The sequence below is a fragment of the Euphorbia lathyris genome, chromosome 2, assembly GCF_963576675.1.
Source record: "Euphorbia lathyris chromosome 2, ddEupLath1.1, whole genome shotgun sequence".
NCBI classification, from domain to species: Eukaryota; Viridiplantae; Streptophyta; class Magnoliopsida; order Malpighiales; family Euphorbiaceae; genus Euphorbia; species Euphorbia lathyris.
The window spans coordinates 114,629,538-114,643,734 of record NC_088911.1 but is presented as its reverse complement, the minus strand read 5'-3'; the positions used below and the strand labels follow the sequence as shown (position 1 = coordinate 114,643,734).

Below are 14,197 nucleotides of genomic sequence, written 5' to 3'. Positions count from 1 at the left end.
AATTTGTTAGAGCATGTACAAAAGATTTTATTTTATTTTATTTTTATTTTTATTTTTTTATAAAAATGCCGAATATATGGTTAAATCACAAAGTACAAATATAGCAAGTTAAAACCTCTCACCCTGTACTACAAAGAGCAATAAAACGACTACAAAGAGTAATAAAAAAAACCATAAAATGTACAAATACAATAAAAATAGAAATCATATACTCCTCGTAAGTCGAATCCCATCGAAAAACAGCTGTAATCCATTCTTTATCATTTAGCCTCTTCCGGACATTCGGATCTGAGTCCTTTCTTTTTTTCAACCACGCATATCTATAGGAATGCTCATGTTAAGATCGAAAAAAGAATAAAAGATAAAAGTATAGCAAACAGGTGTAGATCTGATGGAAAATAAATTCGAGAAAGTATATAGACTTCAAACTAATAAGAAAAAATAAATCTGAAGCTAAAAGAACAAAGACTTAAACATAAATGGGATGAGGAAGAAGAAAGACAAGCTTCCTCCTCTAAAAGGACCTTGATAGAAAGTAAGAACCGAGAAGGTGACGGTGATGGTGGCAGCAACGACGGAAAGCTTGAGAAGAAGGCACGAATGAAAAGAAAAAAAGTATAGAGAGAAGGAGGAGTCTCTCTACAACCCTCTATACTCTGTAGTTTTTTAGTTTTTTTTTTCCATGTACAAAAGATTCTTATTCCTTGCTTTAAAAATAAAAGTTACAATGGTCAAATTTAACCCCAATATTTTTACACACAACTCTATGGACCCATGGACCATGACTCAACATTCACAAACTCAACATCTCACAACCCCACAAACATAATCTATAAAAGGAACTCTCAATGCCAATAGAAAGGTTTGGTTATTTTCTCTCTATCTACATTAAAACTCTCTCTTTCTCTTAATTCATTACTCGCTTGTACGTCGAAATGTTCCCAATGACCGTTTCCCACGCAAGTACCTCTAGGACTCCGAATATCATCTCGAATCCCCACATCTCCACTATTTGATGCGGTGAATGTGGAGAGTAAGTGTTTCTCACCCCAGTCCGAAACTCCGTTGAGAATGAATGATCTACAAGCAGTGACCCTGTTAAGGAGATGTTCATTACTCTTGCGGAGACGTCCAATTGTTATCACCATTTTAGGTAGGGTTTATAATATAGTTTTATCTTTATTTTTAAATCTTAATGTATATATTCCATTGATTATTAGTGACTTTTATCTTATTTTGGTCTTGCTTAGAATTCTGAGCGATTTCAGGCAGTTTTGGGCCTTAAATGGAGAAAATTGGCAGTTCGGTAGGTAGCTCGTCGAGCTACGATTTTGAGTCAACTAAGGAAGTCTAAAAGTCGCAAAACACGTAAATCACAAGTAGCTCAACGAGCATGGCATAGTAGCTCGACGAACTACGACAGAAATCAGCATTTTACTCCAATCGGAACTCTAATTGAAAGGACTCATTCTTACCTGACTTTTACAACTCTAATCTGACCAGAGGAATGCTAAAAGACCTATTAGAAATCAGAGAATGACTTACTCACTATAAATAGTAGCTTTTACAATGTAATTAGGAGATTAATTAGATTAGTTATTCGATTAGCTTAGTTGTAACTTAGTTTTACTTTCCATTTTCACATACTTTGATTTATATTTCGTTTTACCTTAGTTTAGCTTACTATTTTCGTTCCATTATTAGTTTAGTTAAGCAAGCTTTGACATTAGTTTGTTGTCTCACCTCTTATTCTCAAGTTTAGTTTGTCTAATTCAAATTTTCTCTTCGACTTTTATTCTTGAATTAATAAACCTAACTTGTTGAACACGAGTTCATCTTTGATCCATCTCACCATGCCTTAAATAAATAAAGAATAAATACTTTTAAAAATCGGGTGTTATTTTTCAGTTGTGCTATTATTGTTAGGTGAGAAATGGTGATTAAAAAATACGGTATTTGCTATTGTTATCAACTTTCGATATTTTTTTAAGTTACATTCATGTTTTTATATATAATTAATATTAAATTTAGATATAATGATAATAAAAATGGATTGATGATTAAAATTTCAAATTGAACAAATAAAGTTTCAACTTGCAGAATCCAATTTTCTTTACCGTACATATCATACACTCCAAGTAATAATTTATCTAGAGGTAAAGACAAATCTCAGCGTAACTTAGACGGCATCTAGGAAGAGAAAGAAAGACGATAGATTTTGTAATTTGTAAATAAAGAAAAAAGAGTAAAATTATTATGTGAATATAGCACAGCATAGCACATAAAATACCAAGTTGCCTATAAAACCCCATAATAGCTGACCTGAGCCACCCAAACTGCGATTCTCTTCTCTAATTATTATATAATATTCATATTAACCAAAAAGATCTTTATCTGAAGATTTTTTTCTATCCTCTTTATATATTATCAATCGTTATGGAAGGTATTTTCTGATATCATATTTTGCTATTTGTTTCCCGATAATTCTTATATAAATAGGGTGCAAAGGGGTTTTCAATTTCCTATAATCTCAGCTTCTCGCCGCGTTTCCTTACAAGTGAGTTTTTCTTCTTCTTCATTTTTGTTTTTGCGTTGTTGGATTCTTTATTTTGATGTAACTTGTGGTTTGATGCGCTCATGAGGGATGTCGGATCGGGGGAACACTTAATTTCTAATCCGTTGAGGATTTGATTGATTGAGAATTACTGTTTCTGGATCTAGGGTTTTGTTTTAGGGGATATGTTCTTAATTATGCGTGTTTTGGCGTAGCTGTCTTGTTGACACAATATTGCTGCGAATTATGTGAGCCGATAAATTGATTGTTAGTATATTTTCTCTATATGATTTCTCGTTGGGTCCATCGAGTAAAAGACATGTATTAGACGAGCCTACTATTTTTCAAGCTTGGTTTCCTCTAAACTTAGCCTTTGTTTGTTTGGGAGTTTGGAGGTTAACGGATGTGAGAGTGATGTAATGGAAAAGAGATGGAAGTGATGTAAACGATTAACCTTATTTGGAAGTTTATAGAATGTGAAGGAAAGTTAAATTTACTCTGCAATGAACTTTCCCTTACTTCCATTAACCCCCCAATTTGGAGGCTAGAGTTTGGAGGATAAAGAAACTAAAAGTTTAACTTCCATTAACCTTCGTTTACTCTCCCAAAACAACTCCCAACAAGGTTAATGTGATATTTAACCTTCCATTACTCTTGTTTACCTCCATTAACTTCCTCCCAAACAAGGGCTTAGGTTATCAAGTCAGCCATTCAAATCATTATGGGAATGACCACGAAGTGTTGCTGGTTTTCATTACTGTTGCTGCTTCAAACAAGTCTAGTTTGACGGTTCCTTGTTATATATTCTGAGAAATGAACATCACTATCCTTTTGTTTGTTATTCTCTTTTTGTTTTCGCCATTTGATTTTTCATCTTTTGATTTTATAGGCGGTGAGGATGTCGACGCCTGCTAGGAAGAGATTGATGAGGGATTTTAAGAGGTTGCAACAAGATCCTCCTGCAGGAATTAGTGGTGCTCCTCAAGACAACAACATTATGCTGTGGAATGCTGTTATATTTGGGTGAGTTAAATATCAATGATGCTAAAGTAACTATCCTTTATTTACTTTCTTCTTTCCCTATTTAATAGTATCATATTATTTAGTTCCAGTGCATGTATAGTTGCACTTATGCTCTAAATTTGTTGAATTGCAGACCTGATGATACTCCATGGGATGGAGGTAAATTCAACTATTCTACATGACCAACTTGGGGTTTCTTAACTATTTGCAGTTGAATAGCAGCCTATGCCTGTGTTTTGTTTCCCTACCGCTGTTTATAAGATTTTTTCTGCAGCTCTTTCATTCAGATATTTGCAAATGTTGGTGGAATTTTTGTTTGTTGTTGTTTTTATCTCATGGTATAGTATCCATAGTTGTTAAAGGCATGCCTCAGTCAAGGCTCACTGTCTTGAGCCTTGAACCTAGAAAATGAGGCTCTGTACAAAAAGCTCTCGCCTTATGCACCTGGGAGCCTGGTGCGCCTGGTGGCTTTTACTTAGGTTTTTATTTTTATATTTACATTTTTCTCTATAATAACTGTTTGATTAATTTCAACCACAAATCTAACTTAAATAAGATTAATCGTAACCCTTAATTTAAATAAGAATATCAAGAGTCTCGGTCATAATTAAATATATAAAAAATAGAGAAAGATTGGGAGAAGAAGTCATGTAAAGAAAGAAGTATCCTCCACTCCAGGCAAAAACAAACTTCCACATTGAAGAAGAAAAGAGTGATGATCTTGATGATGATGATTATTAGTTTTTGTTGTGTGTGTTCTTTTTTATTGACAATGAATGGTTATTAGTTTAGTAGCATTAGTTATAGTTAGGTATTTTAGGTTAAGACGTTAAGTATATGTTAGTGTCTCTATGAAGTATGTATGAACTTAATTTGATCTTTTTGACATTTATGATTTAGTATTATGTTTTTATGTTGTTTTGTTTTGTTTGTGTGGTCATAAGTGTTTCTTTTTTTTTTTATGCTTAGCTAGTGTTTGGCTCTTTCGTGGGAAATTGCGGGCGTGCCAGAGAATTGTAGTATTCTCGAACTATGGAGTGAAATTGAGTGGGCTTTCTGACTTCTACGTAACAAACGATTGTAAGAATTAAAGAGACCGAAAATTCCTAAAGGTTTTCAATTATCAAAACGATACCGACCTTACAGAAAATGATTGAACAATAAATAAAATAAAATTGTACATGAAATTGAACTTGAATTAAAATGAGAACTAAGGGAATGACTGAGAAATTTAAATATGCTGTCTAGAGATAATTTGCTAGAGTTTTACTTGGGTGTGTTGAGTTGTTGAGTTTTCATCGTGATTCCTTCCTTTTATAGACGTTGGGGTAACTTCCTGCTTTATGCCACAAGTCACGTTCTCCATATTGAGTAATTGCTCCACTTTAACTTCCACGATGAATTGATACATACACTTTCTGATTTTTCCTGTTTTTTAAATGACCTCATGATCCCCTAGGTTTACCTCAAGTATCCTTTGATATTCACTCTAGGAAGTTGGTTTCTCCTGAGTTACACTATAAGACTTGGTTTCCCACGAGGTACATTATATGGTTTCCCCTAAGGTACACTATAGGAAGTTGGTTTCCTCTAAGGTACACTACATGGTTTCCCTAAGGTACACTCTAGGAAGTTGGTTTCCCTCGGTTCCCCTTGAGATGTTTCCCTTGTGGGAAATTGAGGTTCACTATTGGAAATTCTAAGTGAACGATGTACCTACATGGTTTCCCTAAGGTACACTCTAGGAAGTTGGTTTCCCTCGGTTCCCCTTGAGATGTTTCCCTTGAGGGAAATTGAGGTTCACTATTGGAAATTCTAAGTGAACGATGTACCAGGAAAATATGAAAAGTTTCCCGAAAAGAAAAAGTTCCCTAAAAGGAAAAGTTTCTCCCATGCAAATGTACACCATGATATGTATTAGGAAAAATTTATTTTTGGTGCAAATAGCTAGTAAAAGTTGTTGTCATGTGACCGAGAGGTCACGGGTTCGAGTCTTAGGAGCGGCCTCTTGCCAAAAAATTAGCAGGGGACAGCTTGCCCCCGGTACACTCTTGTGGTGGGACCCCTCCCCGGACCCTCGCTTAGCGGGGACGCGTAGTGCACCGGGGGCGCCCTTTATGCTTAGCTAGTAAAAGAGTATATATTTTATTTTATGCGCCACGTGTTTCTAAGGCGCATGCCTCGCGTTGCACCTTGAGCCTACGCTCCAAGACCCATTGGAGCCTTAGTCCTCCTTGCGCCTTTAACAACTATGATAGTATCCAACTTAGTTCTTACTTGGTCTTCTATTAAACCATTTTGATACTTCTAAATTCAATTTCTACTTCACAATTAATGATTTTGCGAGATGTATAACCATGACATTTGATCTATGAGTGTTGGGATAGTAATTTGTCCCCCTTTGTTCTTTTGTGCATGAATGGGTATGATACTGGTTAAGCCAGCCACCTATCTCATTTCATGCTCATAATATATAGTTTCTTATGGATTTGGACTGCTTTGTAATTTTCATTATATGCCAATGGTGGGTATATACTACATACTGAAGAGAATAAGAGACTTGATCTGTGGTCTTTCTAAGCCAGTATCGTGATTTTTCTGTGTAAAGCAGAGCGAATAGAGTTCTACTTTTGTGAATGTTATACAGGATGGTAAATGTGATGCTTGATAATCTCTTCTTTGAATTAACCTAATACTATCTGTCAGCAACTTTAATCTGAGAGTTTGTCATCAATGGAAACTTACGGAATGCTTGTATGAAATGGTTATTGTGTTACAGCTTAAATGTGTTTTTTGGGATGATTAATCATACATGTTTTTCATTGAGTTGTTACAGGTACGTTTAAGTTGACCCTTCAGTTTACAGAAGATTATCCAAATAAGCCTCCGACAGTGCGTTTTGTTTCTAGAATGTTCCATCCAAACAGTAAGTTGGAAGCTCAAACTTTCTTTCATCTTTTTCTAACTCCTCAATTTCCAGGAATCATTTATCTAAATTGCATGATCTCTGCATGCAAATTACTAAATATTGTAATGCAGAATGAGTCTTTCTATCTCTGAAGCACGGACACGCCATAGACCCAACGTATCGCGTGTCGGATACGTATCCGATACGGAAACGCCTGGGACACGGTGTCGGGGCCGTTTCCGTAATATCGGAAAGTTGGACACGCGTATCAGTGAAGGATACGCGTGTCCCAGAAAAAAAAAAACAAGCGATTCTTCAAATGTGAAAAAACAGCCGTTCCACTTCAATCATCGATGGTCGTTATTCCAAATAGATTTGGAGAGCCAGAAACTCCAAAGGACAGGGGGAATTAATGCCAGAAACTCCTAATTAATACAAAAACTCTCAAACTTCTCCATCCATCTATAGAAATAGGGCTGCTAACAATCTTTCACAATTCATTCACATTCTTTCTCTATTCTTGCGTTCCTCTTCCTACTCAAATTTCTAATATTTATAAATGTGCCCCAATATTTTTAATATTTACACGTGTCCCCCACGTATCCGTGTCCTGTGTTTTATAGAAATGACGTTTCCCGTATCCGTGTCCGGGCAACATAGCTTTCTATTGATTCTCCTAGGCTTATTTCATGCATGTGCCTTGTTGCTGTATCCCTGTGCACAGGTGGGATTCCCTGGGTCTTTATTTTTCCAATTTCCCTTTTGATCTAGTTATCAAATACTTTTGTGGTTTTGTGTCCATGTTTGTGTTTAGAATCTTGACTGTCGTTGTCATTTAACTTTTCATGTTCAAAGAAGGCTTTGTATCAAGGCTTGAAATTATGAAAAGTTTATTCTACTTATATACTACCCTTTTTCTAAAAGTAAAAAAAAAAAAAAAAAAAAAAAAGAACGGCATAGTAATAATAAATAGTCTTCATGTTTTTGTATCTTCTTCCCAGCTTGGCTAGGTATCTGCAATTTGGCTGTAATTCATACTTTTGATCAACTTTTTTCAGTCTATGCGGATGGAAGCATATGTTTGGATATCTTGCAGAACCAATGGAGTCCAATTTATGATGTGGCTGCCATACTCACATCAATCCAGGTAATTAATACATGTCTTCTATTTGTAGTGTAATTTAATGATCCAGAGATTATGAAAGAAATGTCCAGTAGTAAGGTTCTGTTGCTACACTAGTGTGCTACCTTCCAATCTGAAGTCACAATTTAGATATCTTCATTACTTAGAATCCACGCTGGATGTGTTACTAACCCATTGGAAAACAAAAACTAGGGGTTCTTCTTGTTTCGCTCCAAACATTGAAGGAAAGATTGTGCAAGTCTTTGTTGTTCTCTTTTTCACATTTGCAAAAATCATAGTAATTATCAACCTACATGTTTTAATTTAAACTTGTTTTGATTCAGTCGTTTGACTGTGACTTTGTGCGAGTCATTGTTCTCTTCAATTTGGCTTTGCAGAAATTTATTCTTTGGAAATATGTGGGTATGCATGGGAAGTTTAAAGTTATTTCTTGTTTTTATTTTGTGTAGTCACTGCTGTGTGATCCAAATCCAAATTCCCCAGCAAATTCAGAAGCAGCACGAATGTTTAGTGAGAACAAGCGTGAATACAATAGGAGAGTACGTGAAATTGTTGAGCAGAGTTGGACTGCTGACTAGTATCTCGAGTAAGGCAGCGGAATTTGAAAAACTGCCCCCTTGTGCTGTTTTGAATTACATTGAACTTGAAAACCCAGCTGCCTATAGTGTTTCCTTGGCTTATGAGGAAGGATGTTTGGCTTCTTTATTGCAATGTTTGTTGTACCCTCAAAAGTTGCTGCCTTGTGTGGATTTTATGTTACATAAAATTAAATTACACCTATTTTGAGAGTATCTGCACTCGTAAATCTCCTTTCTGAACACATATTTGTACCAGAGTTGAAAGGCATCATTACAAGTCCTAAAGGTTCATAAACATCCCCACAACAACTAAATGGAATTTTTCTGTATCGGTCTGTCTGTTACTAATATTGAAAATAGATTCTCTCTTGAGTTTTATGGAGACATGGATTTCTTTTCGGCTCCAATTGGGGAAGAAGTGGTTGTTCTGCCGGCCTATTTAGAACACATGCCACGCTTCCGGTGGAGCCAGCAAGACAGAAAAAATCTGAAAACAAATCTAAAAACTTAGAAAAAGAAGAGGAAGAGATAGAAAGAGAAAGGTAAATAAGGGGGTAGGGAGACAAAAAGAAGAGGAAGAGATAGAAAGAGAAAGGTAAATAAGGGGGTAGGGAGACAAAAAGAAGAGGAAGAGAGCTGAATAAGGGGCGTGGGGGAGAAAAAAAAGAAAAATCTAAAAAAACTTGAAAAAGAACAGGAAGAGAGAACTGAAGAGGGGGAGGGGGGACGGTTGGGTTGGGGTTTAGTTAAGATAGAGAGAGAGAGTGAGCGGGATTATTAAGTTAGTTAAATTTATGAAGGATAGATATTAGGGCAAATTACAAATTTAGCCCAACTCAATGGGTCTATTTATATATCTAACGCTCTTTGTTTCCATCTCACTAAATTAGATATGTTATTCATTTTGGACAAAATTATCTTTAGTTCTATTCGATCGATCCATCTGTTCTCACTTCTTTTGGTTCTTCTACTTTTTTTTTTCGGATCATCTTTTTCAATTTCTGATACCAATTGATAGTGATTTTTGAGATTATTGAAGTATTATGTCAATTTCCTATAGAAATTGTATGTTTTTAGCTTATATGCATGCTTTTTTTGCTGGTCTTGCTTCTTTCTTCATCTATAACGGTATCGTTTCAATTTCCTCTATTTTCCTACATTTTTCTTCATTGTTGTCGCATTTGTGATGAAATTTGTCACATTTCGTCACAAATGCGACATCGCAGCAGTTAAATTGTTAGATTTTTTTCTCATTTTTTTTTAGCTTTCCATCCTAATCATTTTTCGTAGACACTAAGGGTCCGCTTGGATGAAGGTTTCACAAGGTTAATTAAAGAGAGGGGAAGGGAAGGGAGGGAAAGAGAGGGGAGGTTAGAGAACCTCCAGATCCCACCAATTTGGTGAGACTGAAATTGAAGGTTTTTGAACCTCCATTTAACCTCATTTAAACTTAAACTCCTTCCCAAGCAAGGTTAAGCAAGGTTAGAAAAATAACCTCCATTTAAACTCCTACCCAAGCAAGGTTAGAAAAATAACCTCCCTTTAATTAACCTCCACTAACCCCAATCCAAGCAGACCCTAATTCTTCAAAGATTGAACGAAACAAAATCTTTTTTTCTCTATAAACCACCGTCTTTTCGTCAGTTTGGGATGGTGTAGAAGACATTGGGAGTCTAAGGAAGAAGTGAATTGAAATAAGGGTATTCTTGTCCAAAGTGGATGAAAGTGTCTAATTTGATGAGATGGAAGCACAGTGGATTAAATGTGTTAATGGACTCCTTCAAATGGACTAGATTAGTAATTAGCTCTAGATATTAGGGTAAATAATTATAAGGTCTCTTTAAAAATAATAATTATAAGGTCCTTATGTTTTTATATAATACACTAGTTAATCTCTGTGTGTTTTAGAAATGATTATATAGTCCCTCAGTTTTTATTTTTGTTAACTCATTAGTCCGTATATTTAGAGGGCGAGCCTTGGCGCAACGGTAAACGTTGTTGTCGTGTGACCAAGAGGTCACGGGTTCGAGTCTTAGGAGCGGCCTCTTGCCAAAATAAATTGGCAGGGGAAGGCTTGCCCCCAGTACACCCTTGTAGTGGGACCCCTCCCCGAACCCTCGCTCAGTGGGGACGCGTAGTACGACCGAGCTGTCTTTTAGTCCGAATATTTGAGTAACTGATCAAATTAGACTAAATAAAATTAAAAATACTAAAATTACTCTTTACTATATTTTTTAATAATAAAATATTCATTTTTTGTGTTTTATGTTTTTTTTCTTTCATAGTAATAATAATCTCTTCGACATTAGTTAATTATTTTATTAATTTTCATATCATTATAAATTTTAATTTGGTAATGTACAACTTATTCATTAGAAAAATGAATGATAAATATTGTAAAAATTATGAAAATTGGAGTAAAACTATATATAATTATAAAAGTGATTTTTTATAGAATAAGAAATATAATTTTTTTTTAATAATTAATATACATAAGTATAAGAATTTTGGTGTACATATACTATACAAACTATTTTGATTAAATTTGTAAACTAGAAGATGGGGTAAATTACACCAATGGTACCTGAATTATACCTCAATTCACACTTTGGTACCTGAATTACATTTTGTCTCAAAAATATACCTCAAGTAAAGGTGACTGGACAATTTAATGCATTTAACCGGTCACTGACCAGTCAACGCAGGGTCAATGCGGGTCAACGCGAGTTTGACTATTTTTAATTAATAGTTGGGACCCACCATGCTCTCTATCTCTCTCCATTAATTTTTTTTTTTTTTATCAATCTCTCCTCACTTGTAGTTAAATTGTTAGTCAAAGATGAATTTAATTTACAGTGCTAAAAATTAATAAACTAGAGCCAAAATATTTTCTTTTTTTAATATTTCTACTTTCTTCCTACTCTTCACTTTGCATTTTTTTCTTCTCCAGACAAGTCTGGACTCTTCCTCTCTTATCTATTCAAAGACACACTCCCATGGCCTCCTCCATCTGCATCATTCATCTTCCTTTTCCTTTCTATTTTTAGGTATCGAAAGTTTGGAATATGGCTATTGTCTCCCTTTCCTTTTCTATAGATCTGAGAATTCGTGGCGAGGAGAACTAGCATGACGGTGGTTTCAGTTTCTGCTAAAGGAAAAATGGGGACATACATCTTCAGAAACTCAAATACTAATTTCATTATCCTCTAGCTCGATTCAGTTACAATGGAGTTATTGATTTGTAATTGTTGATTTTGAAATTTTAGAAAGAGAGAAACACTATTACGAAGAAGAAAATGGAGTAACAAGAACGCAAAGAGGGAATGTGTTTTTTTCTCGATCTGAGATTGAGTTTAACGCCTTCAATTTTTTCCTGGATATTGAGTTTAAAGCTTCAATTTTTTTTGTTCATGGTGTTATTTCCTCCGTTAGTTCCTGAATTAATTTTTTTGACAGATTGGAATATGAGGAGTTTTGGGATAAACCCAGAAATTGTATATAAAACAAACTCAGAAACATAAGCAAATAGAGAGAGGACAACTTAAGAAATCAAACTTGTTGGGTTTCTTAGATTTGTAGGTGTTCTTGAGTTTCTGGAATTGTTGAAGAGGGATAGAACAACAATGGAAATGAAACGTTAGGAAGAGAGTTAGGGAGGGAACCAAGGGTAAAATTGTATTTACAATGAATATGGCCCCACATTTAAACTCAAGACCTGGTCAAAATATGCCATATCATCATTTTTAATAATTAACCTATTGTAGCAGGTCATAAATATTATATTGTCCAGTCACCCTTACTTGAGGTATATTTTTGAGACAAAATGTAATTTAGGTACCAAAGTGTGAATTGAGTTATATTTCAGGTACCATTGGTGTAATTTACTCCTAGAAGATGAGTTATTTTTTTTGTATAATTAGGGACAATTTTGTACTTTCATGTATAAAAATAAATAAATGGATCAAAGAGTTTATTAAGGTACAACCTAAAGATTTTATTTTTTTGGTAAGACAACCTAAAGATTTTATAATAATATGATGGATCTACTAGTCAATTAAATAAAGGGTTAACAAAAAAGTACCTTGTGGTTTGGCCGATTTGCGATGCGGTAACTGTGGTATTTTTTTTTTTTTTTGCAAACACAACCTCGAGGTTGTCACCATTAGCAAAATAAAGAAGACAGTAGAAATTCTGCTGTCTCCTTGATTTTGCTAACGGTGACAACCTCGAGATTGTGTTTGTAAAAAAAAATATCACAGGTACCACATCGCGAATCCGCCAAACCACATGATATTTTTTTTTTTAATTAACCCTTAAATAAAAACACAACCTAGATATTATACCAAATAGATCTTATGTTTTATGAAGTAAAAATAAAAGTTAAAACGTTGACGTAGTAATATTAACCATTTGTAGTAGATTATAAGAACAACTTTAGCTGGTGTTACAACCTTTTTACTTTCTTTAATATCCAACTATTAAAGTAATAGTGACTTTATTATTATTAACACTAGAGAATGAGAGGGGGTCAACTATGCAAGGGGCCATTAGCGCTGCACATGGCATGTGTGTTACACTCGTCAGATACCGCGTATCTGATATCATGTGTAGGGATGACACTGAGTATTATACTTGCGGGTATCCGGTACTATCCAATTCTAATGGGACTATCTGTACTCTGTATAAAAGGGTATGAGACGGGTATGAGCTCAAAACCATTACCCGTTAGGGTAATGGTACGGGTATGAGAATATTCCCAGGGTATCCGATACCCGTCATAACTCTTTTATATATTAAATAGTATTATTATCTTTTAAATGTAATATGTGAGATTTGAATCTCAACCTTTTGTTTTTCAACCATTGAGTAATACCACTGAACTACTTTATTCTTAATTATTAAGGTTCAATTTTTAAATGGTTGATTTATTAAATTTATACTTTGTTAAATTTGTAATATTTTTTTTGTTTATTGATTCTTAACGGGTAAGGGTACCCACGAATTAAATGGGACGGGTATAGGATTCAAAAAAGTATAGCCATTAGGATAATGAGACGGGTACGGGTAATTAAAAAAATAAACGGGTAAAGATTTGAGATTGGCACTACCCGTGGGCAGGGGCGGAACCAGGGAGTTGGGGGGCTCGAGCCCCGGCAGGCTGCCGGAGAATTGAGATTTTTTTTTTAGTAATGGTGTCTGATAATATTTTAGAGAGAATTATATTGACTCTATGTAGTATTATTTCAATGTTTAAAGACAGATGAGATGGTTAAGAATGCTTACTTCTATTTGAGAGGTCCTATGTTCAATTTTCTTCAACCTCATTTTCTTTTAAAAAGTTTTTATTTATTTTAATTTTATTTTCCAATAATTATAAAAACATGTTACCATTATTAACTAATTTAAATGGACTCTTTATTTTTAATTTGATAACACTTTTGAATTCATTTTTAATATGTTTTTACCATTAAAAAAATAAACATATTTTTTTTTTTTTTGAGCAAAACCAAATTAATTAACCAAGAATAGAGTCATTACAAATTGCAGGAATTAAAAAACTAGGAATCGAACTATCAATAAACAAATTAGCATTGGAACGAGCATGACGAGCCATACTGTGAGCCACCCCGTTCGCTAATCTTGGCACGAAAGCCACAGAAAAATCTTGGCGTTCTTTTAACATGTTGCAAACGTCCGCAACCACTCCTCCGACTTCCGAAATCTCAGTTCTGTCCAATCTAATACGATCAACAATCCCCTTGGAATCAGATTCAAATCTGATCTGCTGCAACCCAAGCCTTATGCACCACCTGATCGCCTCCAGCAACGCGATTCCTTCCGCCAGCAGTACCGATGGATTGCCCGTCTGATGGGAGCTGAAACACGCGATAAATGAACCATTTTCCCCTCGGGTAACTGCCCCTATACCGAATTCTCCAGTATCAGCAAATAAAGCAGCATCAACATTGCACTTAAACGTACCAGGCAAC

At 34.9% G+C, this 14,197-nt stretch overlaps 1 protein-coding gene across 1 annotated transcript; it reads left to right on the top strand.

Annotated features, from left to right (window-relative positions):
• The first annotated feature begins 2,294 nt into the window (after positions 1 to 2,294).
• LOC136219561 (ubiquitin-conjugating enzyme E2 2) lies at positions 2,295 to 8,420 on the top strand. The gene is made up of 6 exons (XM_066007007.1): positions 2,295 to 2,557; positions 3,444 to 3,577; positions 3,711 to 3,736; positions 6,414 to 6,503; positions 7,544 to 7,632; positions 8,079 to 8,420. Exons 2-6 carry the CDS (start codon positions 3,453 to 3,455, stop codon positions 8,205 to 8,207), a joined length of 459 nt encoding a protein of 152 aa, XP_065863079.1. The 5' UTR covers positions 2,295 to 2,557; positions 3,444 to 3,452; the 3' UTR covers positions 8,208 to 8,420.
• The last annotated feature ends 5,777 nt before the right edge of the window (positions 8,421 to 14,197 follow it).

Bases quoted from the DNA above. Each gene is read 5' to 3' on its own strand.
- LOC136219561 (XM_066007007.1), top strand. From the start codon at position 3,453: ATGTCGACGCCTGCTAGGAAGAGATTGATGAGGGATTTTAAGAGGTTG. The intron at 3,737-6,413 runs GTAAATTCAACT...GAGTTGTTACAG, and splicing joins TGATACTCCATGGGATGGAG to GTACGTTTAAGTTGACCCTT. The intron at 7,633-8,078 runs GTAATTAATACA...TATTTTGTGTAG, and splicing joins CCATACTCACATCAATCCAG to TCACTGCTGTGTGATCCAAA.